The sequence below is a fragment of the Myotis davidii genome, unplaced genomic scaffold (assembly GCF_000327345.1).
Source record: "Myotis davidii unplaced genomic scaffold, ASM32734v1 scaffold167, whole genome shotgun sequence".
Classification (NCBI taxonomy): domain Eukaryota; kingdom Metazoa; phylum Chordata; class Mammalia; order Chiroptera; family Vespertilionidae; genus Myotis; species Myotis davidii.
Genome location: NW_006300048.1, coordinates 6,221,418 through 6,240,067, shown reverse-complemented (window position 1 = coordinate 6,240,067; position 18,650 = coordinate 6,221,418). Strand labels below are relative to the sequence as shown.

Below are 18,650 nucleotides of genomic sequence, written 5' to 3'. Positions count from 1 at the left end.
TGTCAGGGATAGCAGGGTTTGTCTTTAAAGTGCACCAAAGGCCTGGCCGGCATGGCTCAGTGGTTGAGCGTTGACCTATGAACCAGGAGGTCACAGCTCGATTACTGGTCAGGGTACATGCCCGGGTTTGGCTTGACCCCTGGTGTGGGGCCTGCGGGAGGCAGCCGATCAATGATTCTCTCTCATCTTTGATGTTTCTACCTCTCCCTCCTTCTCCCTTTCTCTTTGAGATTAATAAAAATATATTAAAAAAAAATAAAGTGCATCCAGGAAGCAAGATGAGGGCTGGAAGGGAGGGTCCAACACTGTGTTTAGTGCTGCCAATAAAAGGCACTTATTCTAAGGATGGGTTATTGAGTTTGGCAATCACAGTTTTTTGTCTTTGCCTGTGGAGATGTGAAAGAATCACTGAGAGCCCACAAGGAAGTGATTCTTCATGTCCAGTAAAACTTAAAAAAAAAAAATCATGCTAAAAAACTCACATAACGTAAAATATACCAACTTAACCATTTTTAAGTGTATAAGTTCAGTGGCATTAAGTACATTCACATTTTGTGCAACAGATTTCTAGAACTGTTTCATCTGTCAAAACTGAAACTCATTCCCATTGAATCACAACTCCCTGTTACCCCTTCTCCAAGGCCCTGGCCACCGATATTCTACTTTTTGTTTCTATGACTTCGACTGTTTTTTAGACACTTTGTACAAGTGGAATTATAACAGTATTTGTCTTTTTTGTGACTGGATTGTTTACTTAACAGAATGCCCTCAACGTCTATCCATGTTGCACATGTAATAGCACTTCCTAATTTTTAAAAACTGAACAATAATTCATGCCTAATAAAAAATTTGGCAATGATGGAAGAGTTTTGGGTCTATGCTACCTGACATGGAAGCCACCTAGTCACATGTGGCTATTGGACACTTGAAATGTGGTTAGTGTGACTAAGAAATTGAATTTTTAATTTCACCTTATTATAATTAAAATTTAGATTGCCATGCATGCCTCGTGGTTAGCATACTGGACACAACAGTTCCAACTTACTGTGACTTTTTTCATTCACATGAAATAAGTTGGGTATAAGTGATTAATTTTGTGACCATGACTATATGCCAAGTTCTGTCTAAATTATTGTGTGATAACCATAAACTTGAGGACAGTTTGTTGCACATTACATTAATTATAAAGAAGGAAATTGGCTGGATTGGTTCATGCTTATTTTTTTATGCTTAAACACTTAGATTCTATCCTTGTATTAATGGTTCTAAGAGTCCTTGATATTTTAATGATTTTATTTATTTATTTATTTATTTATTTACTGTGATGAATAGGAAACCTCAGGGAAATATAAAAGGCTGGATGTTAAATACACCTAATTGTAAAGTTAAGCAAGTTATGATTTTAAAATAGTGTAACCTATATGAATGTCTACCTGCTGTGCTGTACCCCTAAAGCTAATACAGAAAAGTGTTGAATACAAACTATAATAAAAAATGAAAACTATTATAAATAATATTTATAGAAATCTCAGATTTGTAAAGATGTAGCACATATAAATTGTAATTTTATATGAATTTGAATTATGAATTTGAGTTTTATTCTTATTTTTATCCCTATTTTCTATTTTTCTTTTTTTGTATTATTACTTTGCAATAAACAACAAAATTATTTTTTTTGATGTAAGGGAAAAAATACAAGGTGACCCAGAAAAGCAAAACAAAACTGTGTTTAGACAAATTTGATCACCTAAAGAAAAGCTCTCAAGGAATTGTCTAGTGAGTTTATAAAGACAGAAATTTGCTACTTTTCAATGGAAATCACAGTATCTCAGGTTGGGTCCGTGAGAGTGGAAAAATTATTAAACACTTAGGGCTTTTGATCAGTTAGGCCCTACTATTGTGTGTATTAAATGTTTTAGTCAGAATTACTTGTTTTTGTGCCCCAGCCTTGCCTGGTACACCTTGTCTAGTCACAAACTGTGACCCGGCTGTTTACGTCCAGACCAGGGACCCACTGAAGATGAGAGTCCTGGCCTTGTGGCTCATCTCCCTCTTCACAATCACTGAGGGCGGTGATGGCTTCTTTGGGGTGAGTTGGCTTATGTTCTGTTTTTCCTCCCTCCTACCTCCCCTCTTTCCTCTGGCACTTCTAGAATCCATCCCTCTCCAGGTAACTGAACCCACGTAATGTAATAGACTTGGAATCAGAAGTTCTGGGTTCTTGTCTCAACATTAGCAACATTAGCTGGGTGGCCTTGGAGCTTAGATGACTTAACTGCAAAATGAGGATCTTGGATTAAACCACTGGAAATCTTTTCCAGCTCAATTCATCCACTCCTATGGCCTCTTTGATAGAGAACAAGCATAGAGATTGGCATTAGCAATCCTTGGACTATCTCATTCCTGTCTATACATACTTTCTTGATGCTTTTTTCTAGGGCAATGGTTCTCAACCTTGGCTGCACATTAGAATCACCTGAGAATCTTTTTAAAATCCTGATTTCTGGGCCTCATCCTCCAGAAATTCTATTTCTTTGTTATGTGGTGCGGCCACAACATTAGTAACAAAGAAACAGAATTTCCGGAGGATGAGGCCCAGAAATCAGGATTTTAAAAAGATTCCCAGGTGATTCTAATGTGCAGCCAAGGTTGAGAACCACTGATCTAGGGTCACAGTTTTAATATTCTCTATACTCTGATGACTCCCAAATTTATATTTCCATCTCAGGCCTCTCCCTTGAACTCCACATTCATATACATACTACCTACTTGATATCTCCAGTTGGGTGCCCAATAGGCCCCTCAACTTAATATGTGCATATTAAACTCTTGACTTTTTTTCTCACCAAACTTACTCATTTTTTATCTCAGCAAGTGGTATCACCATCTCTCCAGCTGCTTAGGCACAAAATATATTTTTATGCTTGATTTTTCTCATAATCCATATCTAAACCATTGGCTCTTTTTTGTTTGTTTTGGTTCTGTCCTTAAAATATATCCAGAATTTAAACACTTCTCACCACCTCCCTGGCTATTATGTTAATCCACACTTTCTCTATCTCTCACTGGTATTATTTCAGTAACTCCTGGAATGCTCTCATTGCTTCTGTGCTTGACTATTCCCAACATGGCTGTAGGACTGAGCCTTCTGGAAAATAAAGTAGAGCATGTCTTTCCTCTGTTCAGAACTCTCCAGTGGGCTCCGATCTCACTGAAGTAAAAGCTAAGCCCTTGCCATCGCCTATAAAGATCTACACAACCTGTCTCCCCAGAAATGCTCTCTGACCCCACTTTCTGCCCTCTTCCCCTCACCGCCTCCCTTTAGCTACTCTGGCCTCCTAGCTCTGTCTTCACATGCTGGGCATGTTCTTATCTCAGCCTTTGCATGTGCTGTTCCCTCTGCCTGGAAAATTCTTTCTCCAGGGATCCTCACTTCCCTACCCGCTGCAGAATTGTGCTGAAAACTTGCCTCAGTGATCTTTTCTTGCCACCTCCCCACTGTCCCTGACTTGGATTTTAGGTGCAGGATTTCAGTTTATTGGGGAAGTCCAACAAGGCCTTATGAAGTGCAATGTTACAAAGCCTTGCCATAATTCTTCTTGTTTTCCTTTTAACAGAGAAATGATGGCATCAAAACAAAAAGAGAAGTCACAGTGAATAAGAAAAAGCACCCAGGTGAGACACTGCTGCCAAGAGAACGGGGTTCCAACCCCAATAGTGTTTCTGACTGGTTGTATGGTCACTGGCACATTATTAAACACCCCAAATCTATAAAGTGAAAATGACAGTAATCCCTTCTAGCAAAGCATTTGTGAGGATAAAACAATGTAATAGAAGCAAAGTATCCTGACCATCTCCTGCACCTGGCAAGTTGCTGCTCCATAGTCTTCCGTTCCTTCCTTGTCTTGATTCCAACAGTGCAATGAATGGGTAGAGCCCTTGGTCTGTGGTCTGAAATTTAACTTGTGAGTCTGATGTTTTAAGCACTGAGTGTATCTCTTTATGGAAACAGTGATGCACATAGATGGTTGTTAAGTTCCTGGGTCAGTTCACAAGCTTTTCTTTGGTAAATTTGCCAAACAATGACCTGCTACAGTGCCATAGAGCTTACCACCATGTGAAGCTGAGATTCTTCAGAAAAATGAAATAGAAATTTAAGTTGGACTGCTATGGATACATTTTCCCTGACAGTAATAATACAGCTAGTATTTATTGACCTATTACTATGTGCTAGGCATCATTTAAAATGCATTAGATGAAGTCAGTCCTCACACCGACCTTCTGAGTTCAGTGCAATGGTCATCTTTATTTGGTATAGTGCTAAGGAGCAGGGGGCATGATTCAGGCCCAGTCAATCAGCTCCAGATTGACATTGAACATTCCCTTACTTTCAGGTGTACAGCACAGTAGTTGTATGACTTACATAGTGATCCCCTATGTCAGTCAATTTGGCTCCAGAACCATTGCAATGAGCCCCTGACCATGTGACCAAGGTCAACCGCTCTCTCATTCCATACTTCTTACCTGCTTGGGCTGTGGGAATGGAATCCTATTAGCTCCCCTTATGTGGGGTGACTCCCAAGGCCTGGGCTGAGGTTCCGGTCTGCAAGGAGATGGGGGCAGTAAGTGATGGAGCTGAGGCTCTATAGTGTGAGAGGTGGGAGTTACAGCTCAAGGGTCTCTTGTAAATGTCCTGGGACATGCCTCAGCCTCGCCTAGCTTCCTGCTACCCTCTTGATTGCCTTATGAGAAGCTTGAATTGAGTCAGCTGCTCTTCACTATAAATCTCCTTTCTGCCTCTCCCCTAAGAAACAGGGCAGTCTCATAAAAGCTCCTCATGTCATCTGTCCCTGCAAAAACACAGTGGTGTCCTGAGAAATCTATTAGATTTCTAAGAAATTTTACTGCCAATGGCAATAAAATGAGACCAGGATAAGAGGATGTTCACCTTTTGCCTCTTTTTCTCTAAGGTCCTTCACATCCTTAATCTTGGGTCCATAGAGGATCTTGAAATCCCATGGGACCTTGTGCTAATTTCATGTGACTGTACCTAAATCATCCTGGTGGGAGAAGACTCATAGGACTCTTCTCCCAGCCAAAAACACTTAGCCTCTCCCTATGGAAACAAAAGGTGCTGCTCAGAAATGATAAGGTGGACCTAGAGCAGTGGTTCTCAACCTTCTGGCCCTTTAAATACAGTTCCTCATGTTGTGACCCAACCACAAAATTATTTTCGTTGCTACTTCATAACTGTAATTTTCCGACTGTTATGAATCATAATGTAAATATCTGATATGCAGGATGTATTTAGGCAACCCCTGTGAAAGGGTCCTTTGACCCCCAAAGGGGTCGCGACCCACAGGTTGAGAACCGCTGACCTAGAGGGTATTATAATGAGTGAAATAAGTGAGACAGAGAAAGACAAATACCATGTGATTTCACTTTTTGGTAAAACCTGAAAAGCAAACTGAACGAACAAACAAAATAGAAACAGACTCAAAGATACAGAGAACAAACTGACGGTTGCCTGATGGGAAGGGGGTTGAATGGCTGGGTGAAAAAGGTGGACGGATTCAGAAGTACAAATTGGTAGTTACAAAATAGTCCAGGGATGTAAAGTACAGAACAGAAAATATAGTCAATGTAATAACTACATATGGTGTCACTTGAGTGCAAGACTTACGGGGGGGGGGGGGGGTCATTATGTAAGTCATACAAAAATCTAATTACTATGCTGCACAACTGCAACTAATATAATATTAAATGCCAACTGTAATTGAAAACTTTTTTTAAATTAAAAAAAACACCTAAGAAATGATAAGGTATAGATGGGGATATGTAAGGGCTCAAGTAAGGTTCGTTTTGTTTTTGAATTGCTATAAATACATTTTTACAGAAGGAAGGGTTCTTTGGAGTGGAAAGTGTGAGACTGATGTTTTATACAGACGATACTTCAAGGAGCCCAGAGCTGGGGGAGGTGAAGAGAAGAGTGGCTAGGATTTTCTCACCTCTTCTCCCTTCAGTCTTGATGCCTTGACTCTGGATGTGTCCTGAGGAAGTGCATCAAGTCGGGAGGGCAGTGCAGGTGCGGGTCAGAGAGTGTAGGAGCAGCTGGCTTGGCAGAAGTGAGAGGGTGGACATTGTCAGGCACCTGCGTGCTTGTCCTGGATGCTCATTTTTAGTCAGTGTCTGGGTGGGCCGAAGTCAATGGCAAGCAGTGTGGCATCATCCAGGACCTGCAGTCTGAATCTGCTGATAATCCCTTGGTCACTGCTTCTGCAGTATTTCCCTCCCAGACTGAGAAAGGAGGCGTCTGACGGTCTTCCTGTCTTTATATCCAGTGCAGGAATATGAGCTGTTGCTTCAGGTGCCCTATAGAGATTCCAAGGAGAAAAGAGACTTGAAGAAATTGCTGAAACTTTTGAAGCATCCATCATTATGGTTCTACGGGCCAATGAAGATCATCAGAGCGAAGGCGACCACATGTAGGCCAGCTCTCTGGGGACAGAGATTGGAAGTGGGGAAGGTGGGCGTATCAGTGGGGATAGGTTAGGTTATGCTATGGAAACGATCATCCCAGCAGCATCTGTGGTTTACATGAATAAGTGCCATTGCTTCTCCATACTATGTGTCCATTGCAGGTTGCAAAGGGGCTGAGACCGCGACGGTCACTTGGAGACCAAGGCTGATGAGTCAGACACTATCTCAAATATACCCATTCTGAGAAAAGAAAAAAAAGAAAAAAGGAGCATTAGAGGGTTTAACATTGGCCGTTGAATTTTTTAACTCAGGAATGACACACATTAATTCTGTTCACGACTTATTGGTCAAAGCTGGTGCCATGCCTCCGCCCAACCTCAGGGGCCAGGTTATGCAATCATGGAAGACAGCAAGCAATATCTGGCAAACAGCACGAATGACCACAACGGTGGGTCTCAGCGAAGTTAAATGCTTTGTCGAAAGCAAGAGTTCTCAAAGTGTGCTGCCCTGTCCAGCAGTAGCAGCAGCACCAGGGCTCCATCTTTCTGCCCTTTGATGAGAAATACTTGCTTCAGATTCTAAGTCAGAGCCGAGCATCAGAATTCAGCACTCAGTAGTCGATTCATTAACCAGGCCCTGTGAAACCAAGCTCTGTTTTATTGTGTGTAGACTGTGGCCACCAGAATGGGGTCCTCCGGTGTGCCTGTGAAGATGGCTATACCTGGTTTCCTCCTGCATGCCTTGATCCCCAGAAATGCTACCTTCACACGGCTGGATCACTCCAGACTTGTGACTGTCATCTCAAGAACCTCACCAGGAGTGTCAATTTCTGTGAGAGAACAAGTAAGCACGTAAGGATACCAGGGCGGAGCTCTAGGCCGGGGTCTCTCCCACCCCAGCATATGACAGAGAGGGAACTCTATCTAGCTCTTTGCCCATGTGTTTCTCTGTCTCCCCGAGCAGAGCTAGTGTTTGCAGGGAGATGGAAGGACACTGATGACATCCCCGCTAGGTCTGGCTGGACACAGGGAGAGCTGCATTGGTGCAGAAAATTCAGGAACGCAAGTTGATGTTTGGGCACCGCTTCAACCTTGCTCCTGCTCGGCTCAGCAAATATATGCTTCTTTGGAGATTTAACAAGATTCACTTAAATCCCAAGTCGGGGAACTGCTTGAGTAAATACAATTTTTCTCCCTGCCTTCTTTTCAGCTCTTTTGCCAACATCAATTTTCAGAACAGAGAAGTCTAGAGGTATGAGAGCAAGGAGGAATGCATAGTGATTATACTGAAAGTAATGCTCGAAATTGCCAATGAATATGTGTACTGAATGCAATGCCAAAACAAAACAAAAATTTAAGAGTCTAGCCTTGGAAACCATGGGAAGCCAAGGGAGTTCCTGTTGGCTTAGGTGTATGTTCAGTGGATGATGAGGTGAACTAAATGATGTGGGCTCTGGGGCTTGAAAGGCTTTCAGAAGTTTTCCCAAAGTCTAGTTCAGTTCCCCCGAAGCTCTGGCTTTTGGTAGAGTTGAGCAAAGAGTGAGAGAGGACATGAAATAGCCCAGTTTCCTGGGGATCCCTGCTTGCTTTCCCAGGACTGCAGCAATTCAGGTCTAAGGCGACATGCATTTAATAAGCACCATCTTTATGCCCAGATAGGGAGCAAATTCTGGCAGGTCACTGAAGCATTTCTCTTGCAATCGATGAACTCGCAGGCTACATGGGGAGGTCAGGATGTTGATGTGTTACGGCCAATGGTAAACTGAGTTGGGGGGGGGCAGGCGTGAAAGGATTAAGGAAAGACAGATAAGAGAATGAAAGCTGGGTCTCGGTGGGACGCTGCTCCCTGATGAGGAGACAACGTCAGCGCCCACAAACCATGTCTTTATTTTATAGCAGATGCCACGAGGCAAAGCAGGGGCATGATCACGTTGTTTACAGCATTCTTGTGAGCTCCAACCCTTCTCAACTACATGCACCTGAACTTTACCACAAGGCACGTGGGGTTACGTGTTTGGACCATAGGATCAAGCTTACTACCACAGCCGTTGGCTATAATTGTGCTGGGAGGGCCCTGCCCTCCAGTTAGGACTTGCACGCGGCAATGAGAGGACCCTGTCCTTTGATTAGTCCGAGGCTTGAACCTGGCCAAAACACCATAACCGCGCCCCATATCGATGCAAGAAAGACAATGTCATTTCTTCAGCAATGTTGAGGAAAGCCTACATTTTGGTCCGTATCTGATCCATCATCAGACAAGAATCACATTCATAAAGAGCTTCCCAGAGTAGAGCAAGGGCACACATACATGAGACATGTTCACAAATATATGTGCAGGTGCAAGAGGTGTAGGAAGCTATGGATAAAGCCCTGTAGGAGGGAAAGACTCTGTATCTGGGGAGCAGGGAAGGCCTTGGAGAGGAGATTCTTTGACTAGGCCCTGAATGAAGGATAAACAGATGGAGATGGGAAACAAACTGTCCCAGGGCAGAAAAGCAAGGTAAGAAAAAGATAGATAAGCAAAAGGTATGTTGGAGTTAGCAAGTAGTGATTTTTTAAAAAAATGTTTTTAATAGGGCAATTTTTAAGTTAGATGGGGATATATTTCAGTGTGAAGTGACTGCCTATTTATTTATCATTATTATTTTCTTAAAATATATTTTTATTGATTTCAGAGAGGAAGGGAGAGGGAGAGAGAGAGAGAGAGAGAAATATCAATGATGAGAGAGAATCATTGATCAGCTGCCTCCTGTATACCTCCTGCCCCCAACTGGGGATAGAGCCCACAACCCAGGAATGTGCCCTGACTGGGAATCAAACCATGATTTCCTGGTTCATAGTTTGACACTCAACCACTGAGCCATGCCGGCTGGGCTATTGTTATTATTTTAATCATCACTCAAGGTCATGGTAGGAGAGCGGGGGAAGGAAAGGAGAGAGAGAGAGAGAGAGAGAGAGAGAGAGAGAGAGAGAGAGAATGTGAGAGGGAAACATTGGTTAGTTGCCTCCCATGCGCTCTCTGACTGGAGATTAAACCACAACCCAGGTATGTGCCCTGACCAAGAATTGAACCGGCAACCTTTCGGTGCACGGGAGGACATTCAACCAACTGACCTACTCCGTCTGGGCCTTTTTAAATCACATATGAGTGGTCGCATGTTTTCTTACTTATAAAGGTTGCCTGGATGATCAGTACTTTCCCCGTAATGTTCCAAATCCACGACTGAAAATTCTGGTTGTATGCTTCCTAGATCACTTTAGGTGAACATTCATCATAAAAATACATTGAAAGATTAATGTTGAAAAAATGGGCTCCAAGTTGTAACTCTGTAATTCTATGCTATAATAAAATCAAGTGAATAATTCTTATATCTATATATTTTTCTGTTTCTCATAGAAGTTTGGGGCACTTTCAAAATTAATGAAAGATTTACAAAAGACCTTCTGAATTCATCTTCTGCTATCTACTCCAAATATACCACCGAAATCGAAATTCAAGTAAGTACCTTCTACTTACGGTGTAAGAAACTGTTGGCTAAACATAAGTTCAGATGTTTTTAATTCAACATGTTTATTTAATACCTATTCTTAATCATTCATTTTCAATAAATTATTACATAGTAGTTAATCACTCTGCCCACAGCTGACGTACTTTGAACATTTTCTTTCTAGGAGAGTTTAGCAATTGAATGCTTTTCACGTCTTTTGTGTTCAGTTTTGTTCTTTTACTTGGGTAACATTATGCCAAAGCTTCTTGGTTATTTTCTGGTTTTTTATCTGTCAAAAGAAATTTTTCATGATCTAAGCTCAATTGTCAGCATCTGGGATTTATTCCATAAAGAAGCCTTTCTTGTTAGAAGCTAGACAGAGTTACTGAGCAAAAATTCGTTGACTTTATAACGAAGTAGCATAAAACTAGATCAGTGTGCCTCTGCTAGGATGAGATACGGTGTGGATTTCACTGAAGACATGCCCAAATCCTTGGTTCAGTTTAAGCATCTATAAAAATGGCTCATTTGGGGGAAGGATAAAATAAATTTTGGTTGAATTTATAATATTATCTGGCATCCAATTCATCCTTGAGTCTAAGCAGTTGATTCTTCATTATTTATTAGCAATCTCAAAAATAAATTATGTGCATACATTCTCAATTGTCATTTTAAACGTATTTTTGTAACATGCAACTACCTCATGCTGTATGTTTTTCCTTTGCTCAGTGTTTGTTAGTTTATTTAATGTCTGCATCCATGTTTTGCTCAAATGTTTTCCTTGAGTGAGGACAAAAATCAACATATCTACTTTTGTTTGTCTGTGTGTTTTTTTGTAAGCTTAAAGAAGCATACAAAAGAATTCAAGGTTTTGAGTCAGTTCGTGTCACTCAATTTCGGTAAGTACCACAACGCCCAAATCAAGGCCATCCCTAGATTTGTGCATCAGTCCCAAAGAATACCTAGTGCTGTTTGCCAACTGTCTTTGACAGGATATGGGTCAGACCTCTCTTTATAGTCTGATTCTTACCCAAACTGGATAAAGGTCTGAAGGGAAAAGTCTATATTCTTATGTAAGTGAGCTTAGGAACGTAAATATTAAATGGCATTTTCAAAGCTATGGAGCAGAGAATAAAATTGGAAACCCCAATTTAGAATTTAGAAGGAAGCAGGAGATCTTGTTGTGTGTGTGTATGGGAAGAAAATGGGGTAGGGATGAGGGTTGTAGAGGGATGGATTTTCTTCTATAACCACAGAGGGGTATGGTGTATCTTTGGGAGCCAGTAGGGGGGCCTTGGGTAAAATCGTATGTTTTTGTGTAGATATCATGTATTCGCCATAGCTCAAAACCCCATAGTCATTGTCTACAGCAAATAAAGAGATATTTAGTAAATCATTCTTTTGTTTATATTTTAATTCCAAAGTTATTTGGTTAGTTAGCCATGTGTGCATTGATTACCTGCTATTTGTAGTCTACTTACTAGAGGAAGTGGCTTAGAGGTCAGAAAACTTGACTTCTTATATGACTTTTTCACAGTTAACTTGAACAACAGCTAGAGGAAATTTTTATTTGCTATAAATATATTGCCCTCGGCACTATCCTTTAGTTACTCATCACTTTATAATGTCTTTATAATCCAATGCTAGGGAAAAACACTACTTTTTTTCTTGAATCTATGTTTATGTAATTAATCATTTCCCTGTTGGACTTTGTTGTCAAACTCATTAAACAAAACTGAAACATGATCATAACAATTTTTATATTCAATATTCATATTTTTGTTTTCTGTTGTCCTGGTTTTCCATTTATATTTCTAACACATATTCCATCATATATATCTTATAAGCTGTCTCCAATAATTTGTAGACAAAATCATAGTTTAGGGAGGCATAAATCTATAAAATACAATGATGTATGTTTTTCTCTTTACTATATGAGTTAGTTTCTCAATGTCTCCGTTTAATTATTTGCTGAACAGGATAGTTAATGTTTGTGGAAACTGATTTAACCTAATTAAATCAAATGAAATAGTAGGCAGAAAAATACTTTGTAAAGAATTAAAAGGGCCATACCGATGCAAGGATATTATGCCCAATCACTACATAAAAAGGTATTTGGATTTATTTATACATTGTGAGTGGTAATTCAATGTATTGAGCTTTGGCATGTCAGAGATTTTAATACATCAATTAATAAATTAATAACTACCTGACTCAAATTCTCCTTGGGACTCAGCTCCCTTATTTACAAAATGAGGATAATATAGTGTTTACCTCATGAAACTATTGCAGAATTAACTTAATTAGTACATGTAATCTCACTTGTTTTCATAATTCAAACCTGGGACCTTTCAGTCCATAGGCCAATGCTCTATCCACTGAGCCAAATCGGTTAGGGCTGTTTTCATAATTTTAAACACAATCTGTAAGCTGATGGTTTCTAAAGGTCTTACTTGAGCTTTGGCCTCTCTCCTAAACATCTGACCTAAATATCCAATTGCCTATTACCATCTCCACTGATTTTCTAGGAGGCATGTCAAACAGAATATGTTGAAAACAAGGGTCCTCCCACTCTGCTCCTCATAACCTTAAATCTACTTCTCCCATCTCAATTACAGCGATGACATTTTCCCAGTTGGACAGACCGAAACCCTGGAGTCATCCTTGAACTTTTTATTGAGGTATAACTTACATCCAGTGATATGCTCTGACCTTATATATATAGCTTAATAAACTCTGACAAATGGTGGCGTGGAGGAGGTTATGGGGGTGGGTGGGGGATAAATGGTAATAGAATAAAATAAAATGATTTGTCACTGTAAAAAAGAAAAGAAAAGAAACTGACAAATGCTTGTGCAAGCCACCACCTATCAACACAAAACATTTCCATCACCCTCAAAGTTTCCTTGTGCCTCCTTCCAGCTAATCTCCATGCCCACCTCACCCCCCACCAGAAACAACCACTGATCTTATTTCAGCATCGGCTAGTTTTGCCTATTCTAGAACTGCACATAAATGGAATCACTCAGTGTGTAATATTTGTGTGTCTGGCTTCTTTTGCTCAGCATAATGTCTTTAAGATTCATCCTAGTTTTATTGAGTATCAGTGCTGCCTTTCTTTTTATTGCCCAGCAATCCTCCATTGTATGCATATACTAGTATTATAATTGGTCCATTCTTGCAATCGCGCTTGACTTGTTTCTTTCTCCCGAACTTGAAATCTGCTCCATTAGCAATTCCTGTTGCTCAGTCTTCAAATACAACATGAATCTGACCACTTCTCCCACATGCTGTTACTCAACTAGTTCTTGCTATCATCTCCTCTTTCCTAATCAGCCGTTCTGCTTCCCTCCCTTCTGTCTTTTTTCTACAGCAGCCAGAGTGATTATCTTAAACAACATATGGGATCATATCACTGACTTTTAATAAAGAATAAAACCTTCTAATAAAAAATAACATTCAAACTCGAAGGACCTCGGCGATCTGGTTCCTGGCTACTTCTCCAACATCATCTCCTGCTTATCTCTCTCTCACACATTGAACATTAGCTATGCTAGTGTTTCTTCCTTCCTTTCTTTTTTTATTTTGTCTTCTAACTTAAATTGGCTTTATTCAGCTCTTAACTTACTCTCACTTGGGGTTCTTAAAACCCACATTGAAACCTTTTAGGCATTGAGAAGCACTTCCAATTGTTGAATTGAAACCTAGTCTTTAAATTCGTCACACTCATAGACAGGTTCCTGCCTCAGGCCCTTTGCATGTGCTGACATGCCACACCAGTGGTCTTCTCATTATTCAGGCCTTAGCTGCAAAGACCCTCCACACAGAGAAAGCTTTCCTGACCAGTCTTATTGAAATGGGCCCCATATCTATCTGCTATTTTTATCACTGTACCTATCTCACATAACACTTAACAAAAAACAACATATATTACATAAATTAAATAAATGCTTATATAGAGAGGTTATTTGTCTTGCCTTCTTTGCCAGAAGGTAAGCTCCATGAAAACAGGGACCAAATCAGTTTGATTTATTCCCATGGACCCAATGCTATGCCCTGAATGACTGAATAAATTAACCTCACTTTTCTTTCCACATAATCATTAAAGAGGTGGCAGCATCATTGCTGGGTATGAAGTTGTTGGCTCCAGCAGTCCATCTGAGCTGCTGTCAGCCATTGAACAGGTGGCTGAGAAGGCCGAGGAAGGCCTTCAGAAGCTGTTTCCACTGGAAGATGACTCCTTCAGAGTATTTGGAAAAGGTAACACTAAATTCCCACCCTCTGCCTAGGTGAGTCCTTTAATTAGTTGCTCATTCGTGTCTTTAGGAGGCAGATTGGAGAGGTTTCTGATACAGAATTATTCTAAGACTGACTTGCAGTAGAAACAGGCAACTGTTTATGATGAAACTCAACTTCAGCCTGACTAGTTCAGATCCTTGCTAATCGGCAATCTGATCTCCACTGTAGTAAATGTTGTGGAAGACTGATTTCACCGCAGGCTCTGATGGAATGATTCAGCAATAGTTTACTGGAAGTCATGTTGGAATATTTCTGAGGTTGGCAATATTCCTGAGTAATAATTCAAGGATCCAAGGAAAGAATACATATATCTAGGTCTTTAACACTCACACACACACACACACACACACACAAACAAACAAAGAGAGACACACACACACTACTTTCCTTCAGGTATTTTTTTCCCCAGTTACTTCTTTACACCTAATCTTAAACCTCTGCTATAAAAATGTGTGCCACTTTCAACAACCCTCTTTCAATAAATATCTACTAAGTGTTTAAAGTGTCTAGGCACTTAGGACACAGCAATGGGAAAAAACCCCCAAAACACAGCTCTTGTTGGTCGTCCATTCAAGGTCTCCTTTTCCTGGTCCCAATCGTGGGAAGACTGTATTATTAAGGGTCAGCTGCAAGAATAACTAGTGTCTGGTCACAATGTGAGAAGCTTTTGCAGGGTACAAAGTAGGATATGTCACCCCCAAAATGGCAATTGCCCTGCTTTGTTCCATAGCATTTTGAAGATTTTTCTGGTTTTCTAGCACTCCCTTAAAGAGTAAAAATATTTCCTGGGAGTGGTCATACCCTGTCTTATTTTCACCTAACATGTATTAGTTGATAGCCCACTAAAAGTAAGATCGTTGGCAAAGATCAGACACCTGGAGGGAGAAGGGCCAGAGTCAGGGAGGGTTGGGCATGGAGAAGGAGAAAAAGATGCCGATAGGGCTGAAACTGGGCACCAAAGACAAGCTTCTCCTGAATATTTGTGGGTATTGTCTCCAAGAATACGGTTTCTAATGCACAGCTCTATGTTGCATAGAGAGTGCCAGGATATTCAGACATTTTCCCTCTCTGTTTCCATTCTCTTCCAGTTCAGTGTAATAGCATTGCCTTTGGATTTGGGTTTAAGAATGATGAGTATACTCTTCCTTGTAGCAGTGGCTACACTGGGAACATCACAGCCAAGTGCCAGCCCTCTGGGTGGCAGGTCATCCGGGAGACATGTGTGCTTTCTCAGCTGGAAGAACTGAAGAAGGTAAAACATTTCCACCTTGCAGACTTGCCCTGGTTTTGAGTTTCACACTGAGCACCTACCACTGAGCATGGCTGGGTGGAGGGTAAAATATATCAAATTGTCTCATTTGTCAGTATGCAGAACATGAGGGTGACACCAGACCCTGGTAAACCCAAGGCATTTGGGCATGAGTAGCAGAGTCTAGGTGGCAGCTGAGAAGGTCAGAAAGTGTCAGAATTGATGGTTTTCCTGTGGAAGGGTGCTGCAATAGAGTGAATAAATGCTGAAGGAGTCTGCAATAGATGGCAGAACAGCAACTAAGCTGGAATAAGAAATCCAGAAAGCCTGGGAATCAAAGACCCAAGTGAAGGTGTGAGTCCAAAGTTATAGACTTAGTACAAGTGAGAATGTCAGAAACCAGGGCAGGGGTTGGGGTCAGCCAAAGGTCAACCATACAGAGCAATAGAACTGCAATAGATTCTAAGGGTCATCTGGTTTATCAAACTCCTTTTATAGATTAAGAAATGAAAGACTAAGGGACTAACAGTTGGTCCCTCTGGTAGCAATAGCGTTGAATTAGAAACATGGTCCTTTGACTCCCAGTCCAGGACTGTGACCTTCACATGATGCTGTCTTTGGAAAGTACAAGTACTTAAGACAAGCCAGATATACAGAAGAAAATGGTGAGGAATTAGAAGTCAAGTCACAGGAAAGAGGGACTCCAAGACTAGTTCACAGACACTCTTCTGCAGATAGATCTCCATATTGAGCAGAACTTCTGTCCTGGCCCGAGATTCTGCTACTGCAGTAGGGAAACTCAGAAAGGTATATCTTAAAGGACTGTGGAATGTTCACTTCTTCCTCCTTGGACCTCAGTTTCCTCATCTGTAAACTGGGAAGGGAGATTGGACCAGATGGCCTCTGGGGCCTATCCTTGCTCTTGCCTTCTTTGCCTCAGATATGGACATGGGCCATAGTGAGGGTGAGGGCAGGCAGATCCCAGGTACTTTGGGCAGAGAACAGCACTGTCAGCCAAAAAGAGCTAAAAGGAAACCATGTAGGATCTGAATTCCTTGATTGACTTGTTTTGACTGAAAAGGAATATCCCTTCTTGGCTGCCTTCCAGGCTAGCCCAGAGTAGTGGAAGCATCTGGAAGTTTTAAGGAAGAAGTAAAATTCCGAATGCAGTGGCAAAGTGTGGTCAAATCTCCCTGTATGTCCCTCTGTCTTCCCATCCAACAAGGATGTCTCAGTATAGTACAGTGATTCTAATAGAAGTTAGTGCTGCTTCCTAGGTGGGTACAGTTTGGAAAGTCACTGAATATCACTGAACATAAGTGTCTGTATAATTAGGATAATAATTCATCTGAAAATGCGTTTTAATAAATCTCTTCAAGTTTCTATGTTCTTAATGGTACCTAGCTCAAAGGGTGGTATAAGAATTAAATCAGTGAATCCCTGGTAATGCATTTAGCACAGAGTAACAACTCTGAAATACAGAAAGCACTGAGTGAAAGCCATCGTGTTATCATTGTTATATAATATCCTACATTATAATGCACCATACACATTAGTGATGTAGCCCAGAATTCTGATTTAAATTTGAAGACACACGAGCATATGTGTTCTTTTTTTCTAGAACTTAACCATTTTTATTTCTAGAATTTCAGTGTGATTGCAGGCAATGCCACTGAGGCAGCCATGTCATCCTTGGTGCGAAATCTTTCAGTCCTCATTCAGCAAAACCCATCAACCACAGCTGGGAATCTGGCTTCAGTGGTGTCAATTCTGGGCAACATCTCATCTCTGTCACTGGCGAGCCATTTCAGGGTGTCCAATTCAACAATGGAGGTATGTTCTGCCTGTGCCTGAAGGGCGACTTTATTTATTATTATTATTATTTAAAATTTTGTCTTAATTATTCAATTACAGTTGATATTCAATGTTATATTATTCTCAGGTGTACAGCATAGTGGTTTGACATTTATATAACTTACAAAGTAACCCCCAACACCATACATAGTTATTATAATACTAGAGGCCCAGTGTACGAAAATTTGTGCAAGAGTAGGCCTTCCTTCCCCTGGCTGCTGACACCGGCTTCCCTCCAGCACCCAGACCCGGGCTGGCTTCCCTTTTTCACCCAGCCCCTATCCCCCTCTCATCTGGCAGTCATCAGTTTCTTCTCTGTATCTATGAGTTTGTTTCTATTTTGTTTGTTCATTTGTTTTGTTTTTTAGATTCCACATATAAGTGAAATCATATGGTATTTGTCTTTCACTGTATGACTTATTTCACTTAGCATAGTACCCTCTAGGCCAGCGTTGGCGAACCTATGACACGCGAACTCATTTTTTTGGTTGATTTTTCTTTGTTAAATGGCATTTAAATATATAAAATAAATATCAAAAATATAAGTCTTTGTTTTACTATGGTTGCAAATATCAAAAAATTTCTATATGTGACACGGCACCAGAGTTAAGTTAGGGTTTTTCAAAATGCTGACATGCCGAGCTCAAAAGGTTCGCCATCACTGCTCTAGGCCCTTCTATGTTGTTGCAGATGGTAAGATTTCATTATTTTTATGGTCAATTAATATTCAATTTTATATATGTACCACATCTTCTGTGTCCAACTATCTATCAATGAACACTTAGGTTGCTCCCATATCTTAAGTATATTTTTCCATTGAGTTTTAGAGAGAATGGAGAGGAAGGAGGAGGAGGAAAGAGAGGGAGAGGGAGAGAGAAACATCAATGTGAGAGAAATACATTGATTGGTTGCCTCCTGCAGGTGCCTAGACCCAGGCCAGGGATAGAACCTGTGACCCTACAGTCCATGTGCCAATACTCAAACCACTAAACAAAACTGGACAGGCTGCTTCTATATCTTGCTTGACTATTGTAAATAATGCTGCAGTGATTATAGGGATGCATATATCTTTTAAATGAGTGTTTGGATTTCTTCAGATATCTACACTAATAAAAGAGAAACATGGTAATTGGCATACGACCGCTACCCTTTTCATTGGCTAATCAGTGAGATATGCAAATTAACTGCCAGCCAAGATGGCCGCCGGCAGCCAGGCAGCTTGAAACTAACATGAGGCTTGCTTGCCTCAGTGACGGAGGAAACCAACGTTCCCCGCCTGCA

At 40.8% G+C, this 18,650-nt stretch overlaps 1 protein-coding gene across 1 annotated transcript in view; it reads left to right on the top strand.

Annotated features, from left to right (window-relative positions):
• ADGRF1 (adhesion G protein-coupled receptor F1) overlaps positions 1–18,650 on the top strand; it is a 37,929-nt gene that overhangs the window by 10,421 nt on the left and 8,858 nt on the right. Inside the window, 10 exon segments of the mRNA XM_015572253.1 lie at positions 1,947–2,089; positions 3,618–3,675; positions 6,342–6,485; positions 7,150–7,323; positions 9,877–9,977; positions 10,808–10,866; positions 12,586–12,648; positions 14,076–14,227; positions 15,355–15,518; positions 17,160–17,348. Of these exon segments, the coding sequence (XP_015427739.1) occupies positions 2,021–2,089; positions 3,618–3,675; positions 6,342–6,485; positions 7,150–7,323; positions 9,877–9,977; positions 10,808–10,866; positions 12,586–12,648; positions 14,076–14,227; positions 15,355–15,518; positions 17,160–17,348 (1,173 nt within the window). The 5' untranslated portion in view covers positions 1,947–2,020.